General features: G+C 42.7%; 1 protein-coding gene across 2 annotated transcripts; it reads left to right on the top strand.

Annotated features, from left to right (window-relative positions):
* Window positions 1–917: 917 nt before the first annotated feature.
* Window positions 918–16,552, top strand: ZSWIM2 (zinc finger SWIM-type containing 2). 2 transcript variants are annotated; one of them, XM_073306112.1, is made up of 9 exons: window positions 918–1,133; window positions 1,340–1,416; window positions 4,401–4,441; window positions 5,248–5,467; window positions 6,486–6,737; window positions 9,580–9,664; window positions 10,842–10,963; window positions 12,066–12,219; window positions 15,031–16,552. In XM_073306112.1, the coding sequence occupies exons 1-9, from the start codon at window positions 999–1,001 to the stop codon at window positions 15,844–15,846; spliced, it is 1,902 nt and encodes a 633-aa protein (XP_073162213.1). In that variant the 5' UTR covers window positions 918–998; the 3' UTR covers window positions 15,847–16,552. The 2 variants fall into 2 exon arrangements, with proteins under 2 accessions (XP_073162213.1, XP_073162214.1); XM_073306113.2 differs by lacking the exon at window positions 918–1,133 and having other exon boundaries at window positions 1,145–1,531.
* The last annotated feature ends 1,035 nt before the right edge of the window (window positions 16,553–17,587 follow it).

Here is a 17,587-nt window from a genome sequence, read left to right as displayed (position 1 = left end):
AAAGGAAAAGGTAAAGCCCACAGGTGAAAGGCCCTGCAATAAAAAAGCAGTTACACACTGGGAAGAAGGGCTTGGATGCTGCTCCATAAGTCCCCATTATCTACTTGCCTATTTGCTCCAAACCCCTCCCAGATGCCCCCTGAAGCTAAATCTATTGTGAGGGAGGCTGTAGGATGTTGTGGTGGGGTTATAGTTCTACTTACATGTGACTTTTTTTTTTTTTTTTTTTTTTTACACATTGTGAAAGAACACAAAATCAGATGAAAACCAAAGAATGGCAAAAACCTGGCGGGGCCGCAGCACTACGGCGGTTTGGCCTGGCCTCTGCCCCCCTCCACACAGGCCAACGCCAAACTGGAGTGGTGCTGCGACCCTGTGCACCAGGTCACAACACCGGCGTGGGAGCAGGCCCGGGCCCTGCCGGGGAGAGCGTGGGGTGGATTTATTCGCCAGCACCCCCCGGCCGGCCCTCCTCTCCTCCGTACCTGGAACTTTGCTTTAATCCCCCCCGCGGGGGGTGGGGGCAGGACGCCCCCCAGCCTCTTACCCCGGGGCAGGACCTGACCCGACCCATCCCCACCCCCGGGGCAGGATCTGGCCCGACGTGGGCAGGTGGTAGCACGAAATAACACGAATTTCCCGAACAATACGACGGAGCAGTCCGAGCCCCACGGAGCTGCGCGGCTCTAGGCGGGAGCCCCGGGATCGAGCGCCGGGCGGAGGCCGATCCGCGGACGCCCCCGCAGCACGAACGCTCCGTGGCCTGCAAGGGCCCGCGGCTCCAAGCCCGCCGCCGGCGCGCGCCACACCAGCAATTAACGGCCCCAGCCAGTCATCGTCACCGCGTCGCTTTGCCCCCGCCCCCGCCCCCGCCCCGCACGGGCGCGCGCTGCGAAGCGCCGAATGCTCGCGGGGACGCGCCGTTTCTATGGGGACCGGCATCCACGGCAGCGGCGGCCGTTTTGGACCCTCCACCAACTGCCAGCCGGGACCCCGCCATGTCCCGGCGGCGGTGCGCCAGCGCCGGGCTGAGCTGGCAGCAGGACCAGGCGCTGGGCAGCACCATGCGCATCGTGCGGGAGCTGGGCCCCACCGGCTTCGTGCTGCGGGAGGAGGGCGGGCCCGCGCACCGGGTACGGAGAGAAGGGAGTGGGGAGCGCAGGGGCGGGCTCGCTATAAGGCCCGCGGTGCCGCGCCAGCCCTGCCCGCCGCTGGGTGCTGAGTGACCCGCCGCCCCGCAGCGTCTGCCGGGGCGCCAGCCAAGGGGGCCGCGAGGTCCCCCCCGAGGCCCCCGCTCGGCTGCGCCGCGACCGACGCCGCTGTCCGTCTGTTTCCCCAGGTGCTCCTGGGGGAGCCCCACTCCTGCAGCTGCGCCACGTTCCTGAGGGAGAAGGAGCTGTGCAGCCACATCTGTTGGTAAAGGCGTTGTTCCTGGGGCCTCTCCCCCCGCTCCACCCCGGCTACGGGGCAGTGCCAGCCCTTACTCCTGCCTTTCCTCCAGGGAAGATGAAGCACTGGTGGGACAGATCAGGTGTCAAAACAGGACTTGCTGAAACAAACCCCCTTACCTCTTAACTTCGTAGTACACATGAAAGAGCAGGGAAGGAACCCAAGAATGAGGGGGCTGAATTGCTACCAATCATGTGCAATTTTCTCATTAAAGTTACCTATTTTAAATGTAGAATGGAGGGTAGAAAATTTCATATCTTTCTGAAAGAGAGTAGTGGGAGTGAAGTTACAGACCAGTGGTCTGTCTTCAGATTCAGGTAAATTACAAACCCCTCGGTTAACATCAACTGCTGGGGACCTACGAGCTGTGCTTGCTGTAAAGGAAAAGTGGTTGCTTTCTAATTTATCAGTTTGCTCTAGCACCTCTTCTTTGATACCCTGATCTCTGAGAGGACTTCATCTTTATTACCAGGAGAAAGCAGGCCTAGGATAGATATCTGCCACCTTTACTGCAAGGACTTTACTTGCAACTTTAAGGCATTTTTGACTAACCATCTCATTTTATTTAACTCTCCCCTTCTAAAGTTTCTAGAGTATTATGTTTTGGTATCTTATTTCCTCATTCCACTCAGGGTGTTGTTACTATTTAATGGCTATTTCTACTTTTTGAATTAATGCTTGTGTATCACATAAGACTCAAACAACAAGTTTCTCCTCATGTTTGCTCTAGAATTAACTTTTCCAAAAAGCAATCCATTAAAGCATGAAATTGTTTCTCTAAATGTTATGCCAGTGTGCAATTTAACCAATTAGATGTAGTCAATTATGTATTTCCACTCTAAGAGAATTCTTTGACTGTGAAAACAAAATAGTGGATGAAAGAGAACAGGTGGATGTAATTTTCATTTGGATTTCAAAAGTGTCCCTCACAAGAGACTCTTAAAGAAACCAAATAGATCTGGGGTAGTAGCTAAAGTACTGTCATGGATTAGAAAATGGCAAAGAAATGGGGGGAAATAGCAAAAAATAATTAGTAGTTTTGAGCTTTCAAACAACTGGCAGAGGCACAGAGGACCCCAGTTTGGATAAGACCTCATTTGTAGCTTAGCACTATAAACTTTTGTTCTTACAGTTTTAGTCCTAATATTTTCTCTCTGAAGTATTTAAGATGGCTGTTGTCCTTGAAATGTAAATGTGATGGGTTCGGTCACAAAAACTTCCTTGGGACTGTCACTTGACGTGCTGGAATGACCTCTGAGCCCATTTTCTCTGCCAGCTTCGGACTCCAGAACCCTGCCTTGTTGAGCCAGACTTGCTAGCCTGCTGCAACACAGACCCAAGTCTGGTCCACACCCCACAAAGCTACAGACTTTAACCAAAAAGTGCTCAGCAGGTCACTTATCTCCAGCACCCAGACATCCAGCTCCCAATGGGATCCAAACCCCAAATAAATCCGTTTTACTCAGTATAAAGCTTATACAGGGTAAACTCATAAATTGTCCGCCCTCTATATCACTCAGAGAGATATGCACAGCTGTTTGCTTCCCCAGGTATTAATCGCTTACTCTGGGTTCAATAATGAACAAAAGTGATTTTATTAAGAATAAAAAGTAGGATTTAAGTAGTTTCAGATGGAACAAAGTAAGTCACCAAGCAAAATAAAGCAAAAACACACAGTCTAAGCGTAATACATTAAGAAACTGTTTACAGTTAATGTAAAATCTCACGCGCAGAGATGTTCCAATACGCTTCTTTCACAGATTAGACTCCTTCCCAGTCTGGGCCCAATCCTCTTCCCAAGTACAGTCTTTGTTAGTTGCAGCAGACATCTTTAGGTGGAAACTAGGGGTGTTCTCATGACTGGCCGCCCTCTTTGTTCTGTTCCACCCGCTTTTATAGCTTTGGCACAAGGCGGGAATCTTTTGTCTCTCTGGGTCCCCACCTCTCCTTCTAAAAGGAAAAGCAACAGATTTAAGATGGATTCCCGTATCAGGAGATAGGTTTCAGAGTAACAGCCGTGTTAGTCTGTCTTTGCAAAAAGAAAAGGAGGACTTGTGGCACCTTAGAGACTAACCAATTTATTTGAGCATGAGCTTTCGTGAGCTACAGCTCACTTCATCGGATGCATGCCGTGGAAACTGCAGTAGACATTATATACACAGAGACCATGAAACAATACCCCCTCCCACCCCACTGTCCTGCTGGTAATAGCTTATCTAAAATGATCATCAAGTTGGGCCATTTCCAGCACAAATCCAGGTTTTCTCACCCTCTGCCCCCCCCCACACACAAACTCACTCTCCTGCTGGTAATAGCCCATCCAAAGTGACCACTCTCTTCACAATGTGTATGATAATCAAGGTGGGTCATTTCCAGCACAAATCCAGGTTCTCTCACTCCCTCACCCCCCTCCAAAAAACCACACACACAAACTCACTCTCCTGCTGGTAATAGCTTATCAAAAGTGACCACTCTCCCTACACACTCCCTACAATACATTCACATGTCCTTCCTGTGGGACCCCAGCTTCCATTCTTTCAGGGCTGGCCCACACGTACCCAGGAAGGTTTGCAAGTAAACAGAGCCATTTACAACCAATTGTCCTAGTCAGTGGGAGCCATCAAGATTCTAAACCACCATTAATGGCCCACATTTTGCATAATTACAATAGGACCTCAGAGTTATACCTCATATTTCTAGTTTCAGATACAATAATGATACATGCATACAAATAGGATGAATACATTCAGATTATAAGCTTTGTAATGATACCTTACAAGAGACCTTTTGCCTAAAGCATATTCCGGTTACTCATAAGCATATTCACACTCATAAGCATATTTCCGTAAAACATTATGGAGTGCAACGTCACAGTAAAGTTGAAAGTAATAGCCAGTAGTTAGCTTTAGTTGACTTCCACAAGCTGATGGTTATTTTATTATCATTGTTAGGATATTGTTGAAAAAATTCAAAATTCCAAGAAACCATGAATGTAAGTATAATTATTTTTGCTTGCTTGTTTTATCTTGCACATAGAGTTTAAAGGCAAAGTTCTCTGGAGGTTGGATAAGCTCAGCTTTTAGATCAATGATTGTTTTCCCTTAACTAGCATACCAACATTTTTATGCTTTGGGGCATTTTCAGAATTCTGAAACATGATACCTTTTTCCTATCTGTAATACTGCTGCTAAAGGTACAACTGTAAAGTACTTAAAGAAAAATCTAGTCATTTGCAACACTTTCAGGGCCTTAGAGTAGAAGATCATGTGATTTAATAAAGCACATATCCCACTCAGAGTATCCTAAAACATTTTCAGATCCAAGTACTTCATTGATTTGGCAAACATATAATCCATTTTGCACTTGGACAGATTCTGCACGGCACCTAGTACTACTCATTACAGTAAGTGAAACTCCCTTCTAGCCATGTTTGTGCCACACAGATTCTGGGGGTGATGGGTCTCCTGGAATAAATTAATAGCTGCAGTTTTGGGTTGCTTCTGATCATAGCTAATACATATACACCACCATATTTTGGTACTGTTTCAGGAAACTTGACTTGAGTTGTACAGAAAAACCTTTGAACCAATTTTGCCATAAAGATCAGATTTAGATGTGAAGTTGTACAAAACTATCATTACAAATTGCAAATGAGAAATGAAGATTTACAACATTTCTGGCAGTAGAAGCACTGACAGAGTTGGTTCACTGCAGATGATTTAGCCCGACAGTTATTATAGCTGAGTATTAGTAAATGTAAAATTTTTGCCAAAGAGCTTTAATCTGAGTTTTCTATAGATGCTTTTCAGCTGGGTCTTCTGGAAGGAGAGATCAATGATATGCTTCAGGGATTACAGCAAGAACAGACCCTCCCCCCAAGAGCAAACACTCTCTCCACCAAAACATTTCAGAAAGAGGATGATGGATACATTAATCAGAAAGAAATTGATGCAGAGGCTATCTGTCCTATTTGCCAGGAAGAGCTACTAAAGAAAATGTTTCCCATCACTTACTGCAGGTTAGATATATAGTTTTTCTAGTTTGTTTTCATGGTGGAAACTCAGAAAATGTTTGTTATGTTAGCTAGTGATAGCAAGTTTCTACACAATTAATGTTGCAGGGGTCCCATTGGAGGGCTGGTCTTGACATGTAAAAATCATAATTTTAAATAGTTAATTTTTACCGATGGCTTTTTTTTTTATAAATGCTCTTTGAAACAAAGCAGTAGTAGTGCATGACTTTTGCATTGTAGCTGAAAAATTATTGTATTAATGATACTGGATTTTCTAAATGTTTATGGACAGGGTACAGTAATTGATGCCTGTTTCAGACCTTGTCTATTCTCTACAGTTTTGTCGACAAAAGTCAGCTTTCGTCGACAAAACAGTGGAAGTGTACACCCTGAAATGCTCCTCCTGCTGATGTAACTCCCCTGCTATGCAGACATAATAAAAGCACCTCAACAAGAGGCGTAGGACTTATGTCAGTGTAGTTAAGATGCTGCAGTGTCTGTGTAGACACTGAGTTCCTTACATTGGCTGTCATTCTTGTCAATTTCATGAAATTGACAAGAAAGCTGGCTTCTGGCTCCCCAGCCAGACTGCTGCCCTGTCTCCACTCCAAGCTGGGTTGCTTCCTGGCTCCCTGTTCCTCACTGGGAATTCTGCTGCCCCTTGGGGTCCTGGCTCCCCGCTCCCCACCAGGAGCATGGCAGCTGACCAGATTCTAGGCACGAATATCCCCATCAAAGCCGAGAAACCCCTGTTGTCTGCCCCTGTCCCGTCCCTGCTACCAGCTGAGAGCATGGAAGCAAGAAGGACTCCCAGTGGGGAGCTTCGTGGAGCTGAGACCCCTGACTCTCAGTCCTCCACATTGCCCCTCTTCAGTTGGTGGAAGCACTTCTGCTGAGGACATGCACCACTGACAGAAGGAAGGTAGTGTGGACATCAGCCACTGCCGTAATTAATGTGGTGGCTGTAAGTTGACCTAAAATAGGTTGACTTAAGTTTGTATAGACATAACCTTACTTTTTGTAGGTACAGCTGTGGAAACAACGTTCACATCACATGCATGAAGATTTGGGCTGATCACCAGGGTGAATTGGAGAGTGACTCTGTGGTGAAGTGTCCCCTCTGTAGAGAAGAATTTGCACCATTAAAGCTCATTTTAGAAGAATTCAGAAACTCCACTCAGCTTGTGACTGCAGCAGAAAAAGAGAGACTTGACAAACACCTTGGACTCCCCTGTAATAACTGCAGAGCATTTCCAGTTGAGGGAAAATGCTACAAGTATGTACTTTTAAAACACTTCTAGTTTAACGTACAATTCCTTGTAACAACCTATACTTTACTACTTATTCCCCTTTGTCTTTATTATAACCAAACAATGTTTCTCTGTGAGTTAGATGACTTTGGTTCAAGTCTGATTATACACTTAACCCCTTGGTGCTGATTTCTGGTCAATTTACATTACAGTGATCAGTGTAACAGACTCCTAATGGGATCTTTAGCTCAATGATGTATGAGGTTGAGTCAGCACCTCAGAATTCCTTAGTGTAATGCATTTCATCTGAAGACTTATGGCTATATCCACTGAAACACACAAATAACTTTACTCACACAAGATGTTGCATTGCCAGTGATGAGAGTAAAATTATTTGTGTTTGCAGTGGTGTTGTAGATGTGTTTGTGCCAAGATATTAGAGAGACAAGGTGGGTGAGGACACACAGGGTTCCAGAAGGTGCAGTCCAGGGAGGGGTTGTCATCTCTTACCCTTTAACCCACAATGCCTTGCCAGATCCCAGTTTGGGATGTTCACAGCCAGCAACAAGCATGCAGGTCAAGTGTCTGTGCACTACGCAGCCAGCCCTGGTTGAGGAACTCAGCAGCCTGTTGACGGCCCCTCTCTGGCTTCCACAAGTCTTGGTTAAGACCAAGGTGACCCCAATACATGCCCAGTCCCAAATTTTCCTCAAACCATGTACTCTGCAATGTCTAGCCCTCTCCTGGACAGTTCAGAGAAATAATAAGGTTTGTTTGTTCCTTTAAAGAAACAAAAGCACATCACAGCTTGTTTACTAGGGTAAATACACCATTCCCTGCAAACACATCACTAAGTTGGTTTATAATAAATTGATTTTATTTTTTAATAATAGGACAAAGGTTAAATGACACCAAGTAAAAGGAATAAAGTTAGAAAGGGTTAGGCCTGGTCTACACTACAGAGTTAGGTCAACGTAAGGCAGCTTATATCAACCTAACTTTGTAAGCATCTACACTACAATGTTCCTCCTGCCAATTTAACTCGCCTGCTGTGGCAATGTACTAACACCACGTCTGCAAGAGGCGTAGAGATTAGATCAATGTAGTTAGGTCAACACACTGTCCATGTAAGACACTGCATTGCTTACATTGCCTGTTGCTGCCTTTGACAGCCCAAGCCCCACCACCCCACCTAGGACAGACGGCCAGGGCTCTCAGTGCCAGGGCTCTGGCTTTCAGTGCCCCACAATGCCCCACTTAAGTCTGTGCAAGCACTCCTGGTGAGGACACACACTGCCTACAGAAGGGCAGAGTGTGGACATCAAGAGCCAATTTAATTACTACAGTGGCTGTAGGTCGACCTAACTTAAGTCGACTTAATTTTATAGCATAGACATGCCCTTAAAAGAAAAAAAAAATCTGAAAACACATCTAAAACTTTAATCTAGCTAGGTACAGGCTTTGTTCAAGACAGTTGTCTCTCACCAGTATTCTTCTCAGTTATGACTGACTTTTTCCTCAGTCTGGACCTTTCACAGAAGTACAAGATGCTGTCTACCCTTGTCTTCCTAGGTGAAGGATCTTTGCCTAAGCCCATTTCTCACCTATTTTCAGTTTCCAGAGACTTCAACCCCTCCTTGGTTGAAGGACTCATCTTTCTCATCTTGAAAAAGCACTGGCCCCTTGTCTGTCTAGTGATGGTTGCTCTGTGTAGCTCCACAGCTTGTCTGTTTCACCAACAGAAATTGATCCACTAAAAGATTTGCTGGACAGCTTGCCTCTCTCAAATTATTCATGTAATTGTTTGCCAAATCAGGGTCATTGTGCTGACTAGTTGCTTTTTCCTTTAGATCAGCTGTACTGAGAATTGCATCAAGGTCAAATGTACCAAAGCTATGTTGAACCATTTGTGTTTTAAATGAAATACTGTTCCGCTAGAATCATCTTTTCAATAAATATAGACAGCCATCAAGTTATTTATTTTAAAAAGTGATTGTTCAACCCAAAATCACCTTTGGAAAATATTTTGCCCATCCTCCCATGCAGCATGTGGCCACAAGGTTTGCTTTTTCCCTCCCCCCTTGCCCTTCTTACTGAGAAGGGCATCCTCCAGGATTCCTTCATCTTGAATTACTTCTTGAACAGTAAAAAGAAAAGGAGTACTTGTGGCACCTTAAAGACTAACCAGTTTATTTGAGCATCCGATGAAGTGAGCTGTAGCTCACGAAAGTTTATGCTCAAATAAATTCGTTAGTCTCTACAGTGCCACAAGTACTTCTTTTCTTTTTGCGAATACAGACTAACATGGCTGCTACTCTGAAACCTTCTTGAACAGTGTGCATGTGCCACTTCATCATGAGCTTTAGTATACTTAGGAGAAAAATACAGAAATGTTGCTGTACAGCAAGCTGAAGGAACGTATATGGGTTTTCTCCTTCAAGTATAGAATCCACCAATGGTTTTTTCTTTAGCAGACCCCTAAAACACTTTGAATGGAGGTACAGGACCCCTTTGGAAAGTTAAGACATAGTTCACAGACACCCAGGGGTCTGCAGACCACAGGTTGAAAACCACTGTTCTGTTGTAATGACAACTTTTTGCTGACCCCATTGAATTAGTCTGTGGACCCCCACAACACTGGCATACACTATTCACTTTTGTATAAAATTCAGCCAGAAAGAAAGCAACAGGTTTTATTTTCTAAAAACTTTCACTGGTGAAATGGGCTTGAGTTTGGATAATTTTATACTGTAATATGGGACTTCCTGATACTAAATAGTAGAATTTTCAACAAAGGTTTTTCATACATTAATAAGTTCTCCTAAACTTAACATTCCACTCCAACTACCTTATATTTTTGTTTTTTAGGTGCACTGAGTGTAGTGAATATCACCTATGCCATGAATGCTTCACTAGCGTTTGCCATCCTCCACATGTTTTCACCTTTCGACAGGTACAGAACTATATTTTATTGCATCATATCCAAAGCTCTCTAATGGTCAGACATAGAAAACATTTTATGTGGGAATGTAAAGCTGATCTTGTTTTTTAAAAATAAAAACCACTGTTACAATGACTGGGATTACTTGTGATGGACTGTAGACCACTATGAAATACTTAAATAGTGAGGAAGGAGTAGAACCATAAACTGAAATGGTCCTTCAAAATAGGCTCAATTGTGGGGGTGAGGAAGACAACATGACAGCTGCCTCTGTACTATTTGTCTTCTGTCTTGCTCTGGACCTTTCAAATTACTCTGCAGAACCTGGGAACAGACAGATAATGGGTCATTTCGGGGCTGGGGGACTGAATGCCGTCATCCCCTCTCCTGGCCCTCATGTCCAGTGGTATTTTCTATGAAAAAAATACAGAACCATACTGTATTAACTTCTTGGAGCCCCACTCCATGGTAGGATCACCCTTTTAAAAATGCTCAGGACAGCCACTAGCTGGAGGAGCCCAGTCAGCATAGCTATATTGGAACCACAGTGTCAGGGGAGTGCTGGGAGCACAGACCTAGATCTAAGGCATGGGGTTATCACTGTCGTCTAGCTTGGCCTTCCACTGTGCCCTACCCCAGGATCTAAAAGTCTTGGGCCGTGATCTAGCCTATTATCAGTTGGTGCATTTCCATAGTTAACTAATTTTTACATCATTAACTCACTGTGTAGAGTCAAGGCACAAACCATGTGAATGAGGATTGCCATAGGTTCAATGACAGGTTCAAGCGTATACATTTGATTTTTCTGCAGCTTTCCTTCTAAAGACCCAGAAATATTAACTCTTCAAGTTTACCATCCATAAGGATAAGTTTGTTTGGGTTTTTTTGTTTGTTAGACATAAGGGCCAAGATTGTCCTCACTGTTGTGAAAGACAGCACAGCACAGCACTTCAGAGCTTTTGCAAAACCTCATACAACAAGAGTGTCTTTTAAAATACAGGGACTTCAGTCAGAATGGCGATTAATCTGTTTTTGTTGCTACAGAAAAAATTTGTTAAATTGTTCATGGTTTTGTAAATCATGAAAAGAAAAACTCATATTTTGGCTACTGAAAATTGGAGGTCTTTTTCTCAATTACTTATTGCACCATATTCTGTGATCTTTCATTAGCTCTTTCTGTATTCAACAGAAGAGAAATCAGAGGTGGAGGTCACTTGACCAAGTTTCACAATTGTCAACTCCAGGAGGAAATTTAAAAAGCATTAATCCAGGCAGTAATTCTAAAGAAAAGATGTTACATCTTCAGGAGAAGTAAGATAAAAAAATTTTCATACTATTTAATGTAATCAATTTCAACATTCTTTAAAAACAATTTTTTTCCAATTCATTAATATTTACTTTTGTTTATAGAAATGATCCTGTAAAGGGTAACAGGAAATGCTTTAGAGAAACCAGATGTGTATTAACTTTGTATCTTCTTAATCTTGTTAAAATAAAATTTTAAATGCACCTTGCAGGTGAGTGCGATTCTTCTCACCTGTGTTTAGAAACTAATGGCTTGAGCCTTGGAAAAACATTTGAAACCGTCACATTATGAACTAACCTTTGAATAGCTGTAACAAAATCTGCCAGCAAAAAGCAAAAGCTATGCATTTAAAAAATTTAATGTGTTTGTGGAATTTCTGAATGGAAAGAGAAAGTACCAGCAATATCATGAGAAAACCTTATGAAAATAGGCTTACCAGCCGGGATTGCAGATGAAAAAGATTTGGATAAATATGAGTTGAATTGATGTGCTTATTGAAATCAAACTCTTTGCAGTTCATTGATAACTAAGAGCTAGCATTGTACCTCTTTGTACTAGAACAGAATACTGCTGTAGTGCACTATCTGCAACAGGATCCATACATGTAAACAAAATCTGTGTACACCTCACAGAAAGTCTTAGTGAGGAAGTATTGCCTTGTGGTTAAGACACTAGCCTGGGCCTCAGAACATAAGGATTAATTTCCGGGCTCAGCACAAGCTCCCTATGTGACCTTGAGCAACTCACTTGACCCCTTTTGTGCCTTGGTTCTCCCAGAAATAAAAAGGAGATTATAATATTTCAACCAAAAGTTATAGGCTTGATGCAAGAATTACTTGAGTGAAATTCTCTCACCTGTCTAACACAGAAGGTCAGACTAGATTATCATAATGGCCTCTTTTCTGCGGAGAGTAAGGGTCCACTGATGATGGTTTTCTAGCAAGATCAGGGCCTCAGTAATAGTGGCCAAACACATTAATCTATTGAACCATCAGCCTGTAAAGTGATAGTCCCATCACCAAAACTAGCCTGCCATTTTGAAAGTTTCAGTTTCTATTGCTATTTTCCTACTATGTACTAAAAACATGTTCTGTATTTTCTGTTTAGATCCAGTTGCATCCCAAAGCACATTGTAAAATCTTTACCTGTGATGTGGATTAGAAAACATAGCAACTTTCTTGCTCCAGGTCTCCAATGTAGGCTCTGCTTGAAGATCTTTTGCCTTGGTCAGTGTGCAAGACTCTTGCCATGTAATCACAAGGTAGAGAAAACTAAAGGCTCTAAATTTTACTGAACCCAAAACCCAATGTTCATGCCAAAATCTCACTGTTAGCCTGTGTGTTCATGCTTGTGGTTCAGCTCTTTAACATAGTCTAGACACTTATTATTCTCTTCTGCAAAGTTGATGAAAATGTAAGCATTGGAGGGAATATGTGAAGTATTCTGTATGCAGGGTTGTTTAGTCGTGTCAGTCCCAGGATATTCGAGACAAGGTGGGTGAGGTAATCTTTTATTCTTCAACTTCTGTTGGTGAGAGAGAAGCTTTCGTGCCTACACAGAGCTTTTCTTCATCTCTGGGAAAGCTTACTCAAGCTATGTCTCCACTACAGCTTATGTCGGCATAAAAACGTCACTCAGGGGTATGAATAAGTTCTCTCCCATCAGCTTAGAGCATCTGCACTAGCAGCGTTACAGCAGCCCAGCTGCATCGGTGCAGGTGCGCTGCTGTCAGCTCTGTAGTGTAGCCGTAGCCTCAGTGTCACAACTATACACAGGATGGAACAGATTGTTTAATATAAGTAATTAATATATTTCAAGGAAACATTCAGGGTGAAGTGGGCCGTAACACCTTTCCAGTCATAGGGAGGAAAGGAAGGGGTGAGGAACAGCTGCGGGGGGAAGAGTCAGTGGGCTATAGATTGTTGTAATAAACCATAAATTACAACAGTTACGCCCAGCCTTATAGTCAGAAGCAATCTCCCCACAGATCAGGACACACCAACTCAAAGGGGCACCACACCCTTCCAGAACAGATGCAAAACCTGCAGACATATCTCCACTGCTACAATGATTAACACCCCCCACAACACACCTTTCACGATCCATGGGTTCTACACATGTCTATCACAACATGTAGTGTATCTCATCCAGTGCACTAAATGCCTCTATAGCTACTATGTGGGTGAAACCAGACAATCACTACACTTTCAAATGAACTTGCACAGGAAAATGATAAAAGACAAAACTACCACGTCCCCTACGGGTGAACACTTTTCACAAAGCGATCACTCTAAATCTGACCTCTTTGTCCTCTTCCTCAAAGGAAACCTGTACAACACTTTCAAAAGACGAGCCTGGGAGCTTCAATTCAAATCTTTGCTAGACACTAAAAATCATGGACTGAATAGAAATACTGGATTTATGACTTATTACAAGAATATATAACCTACTAACAACTTCCTCCCAGTAGTTCTCTCCTTCCTTTCCATGCTATGACTGGAGGGGTGCTAATCGCCCACTTCACCTTGAATGGTCCCTTGAAATACGTGTTAACTACTTATGTTAAACAATATGTTCCGTCTTGTATTTAGCTGTGACACTGAGGCCAGGACTACATTACGCACTTACTTTGGAATAACTGTGTCGCTCAGGGCTGTGAAAAATCCACCCCCCTGAGCGACGTAGTTATACCAACATTAACTCCCCCATCCCCTGTGTAGACAGTGCTGTGTTAGTGGGAGAGCTTCTCTCGCCGACATAGCTACCGCTTCTCATGGAGGTGGAGTTATTAAGCTGACGGGAGAGCACTGTCCCATCAGCTTAAAGCATCTTCACCAGAAGTGCTACAGCAGGGCAGTTGCACTGATACAAGTTTGTAGTGTAGACCTAACCTGAGTACATTTCCAAGACCTGAAGAAGAGTCCTGTGTAAGCTCAAAAGCTTGTTTCTCTCACCAATAGCAGTTGATCAAATAAGAGATATTACCTCACCGACCTTGTCTTTCTAATATCTTGGGACCGACACAGCTACAACACAGCAACCCAAGTTAAAAAGCAGAATTGACAGGTCTTCACTGCTATTTCAACCCAAGTTAGGATTTTTTTTTTTTCCTGCAGTGAAGACATACCCCGTGAGCAAATTCCTTTTCTCCTTTGGAGGGAGGAACATCTCTGACCTGTGCTCTGAGGGGTTTCCTGAAATGGAACCTATAGTATTTCCTGACTTTGGAGTGCTTAGCTTTGCAACCTTAGAGTTCTCTCAATATACATTTGTAGAAAGGAGCTTCACTCCTCTGAACTCAGATGTCTTGCAACAAATTGTCAAACATTTTTGTAAATGCCATGGTTTGGGACTACCTATCTGATTAGACCACTCTAATACCCTACCGCGTGCATTATAAATAGGCTGCAGGAGAAGTCCCTTCCCTTCTCCAGCACACCTTAGGAAGCCCATAGAAGACATCCTTTTTCGGATTTGCATAACTGCTGGGGATCTTCTAGTTTACAAACATGATGAACTATTTTTACAGCAATTCACACCATCCTGTAAAAAGAAAAGCCAGTGTTGCCTGAAAGTACACAAACAAATATTAATCTAACATCTATAGTTAGTATCTTTTATAGATTTCTAGAAAGAGTGCAAGTGAAGTGCCAGGAGAATTAGGCTAAAAGAAAAATACTGAAGTCAACATTGAGTCTGTAGATCAGTGAACATAGGTGCAACTATTTTCTTCAAGGGAGGTAATTAAAATGTATTTGAAATCTGAAGCACATCAATAAATGTATTTACAGCAGCCAATCCAAGTTGATGTAAGGCATTTTCCATAGTAAATTAGAGTTGGGACTTTTTACATGAAAGGAATATGCCAATTATACACTAATGTAGCTCCAGTGAAGGTACTTCTGGTTTATAATGGTAAGAGAGAAGAATCCGACTCCTTAGAATATCCTTTCTGCATGCAAGAATAATTACTTCCGTAGTATTCTTCCAAGTTGGATTAATTATTATTATTATATTGTTGATAATTATCAGGACACAGCTCCATGTATCTTAACTGACTCTCTTTTTTAAGTTCCACAGAGAATGTATTGACAACTGGTTATTGCACCAAAAAAATGCATGTCCTATTGATGGATATATTGTGTATAATCCATTAACCTGGAAGGATATATCAGCCATTCGTAATGTCAGTCAGCCAGGATCTCAAACAAATACTACCAAACTTGTAAAGCAGATGGAACCAGAGCTTTTCATACCTGGAATTGGATTGTTCTTCAAGCAAACAGTGTTAGGCCATACACTTGAAAAATCTCAAGATAGCCTCCAGAGACTTCATAACAATAAAGATCCACCACATTCTCAACAGGGTTTAACTTTAAATGGTTTAAGCTACTTTCATTTAGGAGATTCTGATTCTAGTCAGCACAACACTGATAGAAATTTAAGTCTACAATTTTCCAGGCATGGTAAGGATTTAGCTCATAAGCCTTTCCAGAAAATACTCTCTCAAAAATCCTATTCTGTTACATCTAGTAAAGATGCAATTTCTAATGGTACGAGAGGCTTAAATGGAACTTGTACCAATAAAGAGAAAGGAGCAAAAGTGTACCACGCTGACCATGCTAACCCAAACAAAGTAGTTGCTTTTGAAGACAGGAATAACCATGAAATTTCAGCATGTGTAAGATTTCCTGGGAAATTGAACTTTGAGGATAATTTGGGGAGTACAATTGGCTTCACGTTCCCAAAAAGGGACAGTAAGTGTGTGGGAAAAGCCAGACAGCAAAAAAGGCTTCTAGCAAGACCACCTAAGCATAAGCCTCTGAGCCTTAAAACTACAGAAGTAGCTTTATTAATGGAAGGAATTCCACTGAACAACAAGTCATAATATAAAGAATGTATGAAATATTTAGAAAACAGCTATATTTTTATAGTTTTAAACTCATGCTTTTTGTCTGAGTTTTTATTTTCCATTAGTGTATTCCCTAGAGGCTGTTTCTACCAAGTTTAAAGGTCCTTTACACCACTGGACTGGCTTAATGGAGTCCGAGAATCAGCTCCAATAACTAAGCGGAGGTGAATAAAGTTAAGCTGAAAGCTGAAATATTTATTGCAAAAACACAATTTTAAAAAAAACTTACAGCTCTTAGTTGGCTAGTCAAAGATATAATAGAATTTCTGAGACAACAGGAAAGACTTACACGTTACAATATTGAAATAAAATATTCAAATTTTAACTGAGACTACAAAGTGGGCTTCAGAGTACTGTAAAGTAAGCAGATTTGACATACACATCTCACACTAAATATAGGAATCCACAATGCTATTTTTAGTTGCTTTTCAGAGTAGAATCACACCATTAAAGAACAATCAAAGTTTGATGCACCATTTTTTAACCTCCAATTAACTTCTTCCAAAAAAAGGGGAACTTAATATATTTGAGAGGCTGCAGGGGGCCAAATATCAGGGTCTTTAATTTATCTGAAATTAATTGGAGCAAGTAGTTTATCTAGTTATATCAAATTATGTCCAACTAGTATTTACATATTGCTGAAATACTAAGACTGAACCTGTCATTTTCAATAAAAAAAGATTTAACACAAAGAACCTATTTATAATATTGAATTATATTAAAGCCATTCTTTCTCTGCTGACATTCTAACTCTTTTCCTATACATTTCCATTGACGTAAAAACAATATACAAGACATATTATGGTTAAATGACAACTCATTTTCTAAAAGTTGGTGGGCTGCTATCTGACATCGGACAAGGAGCTCTTGGGTAATTTAACAAAAATTGCATTCATTTTCAGAGTACAGACCAAAGGAAAAGAGTCTGTCATCTGAGGAGTAAATTTTTAAGATAATACATAGGAATTTAGCCACACAATGCCCATTAACCTTAGTGTATATCTGCATCCCTGTGTATTGTACTGTCACAGGGTAGGTACATCCCGTCAGGGTACTGGGTCACATATGGACAGAAGAAAGGGAAAGGCTGTATAGCAGTCAGTTAGGTCCCACATTAGTGACCCTGACTGTAAACTGGGGTAGTAGGGCCTAGTGGCCGGAGTCAATAAAGCAGCCCTCCCACTCAGGGCAGCGTGGTCTAATAGCCCGAGTCAAGAGCGTAGCCCTTCTACTTAGGGCAGCATGGCCAAATAGCCCAAGTCAATAGCACGGGCCTCCTGCTCAGGACAGCATAGCCTAATAACCAGAGTCAATAACGCAGTCCTTCTACTCAGGACAGAGTAGCTTAAGGGCCAGAGTCAATAAATGTGTCCACTTCTGGGGTACCCTGTGGCTTACTGGCTTGTTGGGGAAGTGGGGTGCCACCTAGGGGTATGTGGCGCCCAGGGTAGGGGGACTTGGGCCCTCCCTGCTCCTCTACGTCCCAGCCCATGGCTCTGGCAGTGATGGGAGTGCTCACCACCAAGTCAGCGGGGATCCTCCCAAAACATGCTGGCTGGTTCCCTGGTTCACTCACGGGAGCAAAGTCTAAGTCCCCGGGCCGCTTCCTACCCTTTCTCCCTCAGCGATACTCCATGGTTCCCTTGGGTCTCTGGGGTCCTCAAGCTGTGTAGCTCCTGCTCGTGTGTCCTCTTCTCTGGGTTTGTCAGGCAGCCTG

Source organism: Lepidochelys kempii, chromosome 11 (genome assembly GCF_965140285.1).
Source record: "Lepidochelys kempii isolate rLepKem1 chromosome 11, rLepKem1.hap1, whole genome shotgun sequence".
Lineage (NCBI taxonomy): Eukaryota > Metazoa > Chordata > Testudines > Cheloniidae > Lepidochelys > Lepidochelys kempii.
This window is presented reverse-complemented; position numbering and strand designations above follow the sequence as displayed.

Coding starts and splice junctions, on each gene's coding strand:
- ZSWIM2 (XM_073306112.1), top strand. CDS start 999: ATGTCCCGGCGGCGGTGCGCCAGCGCCGGGCTGAGCTGGCAGCAGGAC. Junction 5,468..6,485: donor TTTCCCATCACTTACTGCAG/GTTAGATATATA, acceptor TACTTTTTGTAG/GTACAGCTGTGGAAACAACG. Junction 10,964..12,065: donor ATGTTACATCTTCAGGAGAA/GTAAGATAAAAA, acceptor TTTTCTGTTTAG/ATCCAGTTGCATCCCAAAGC.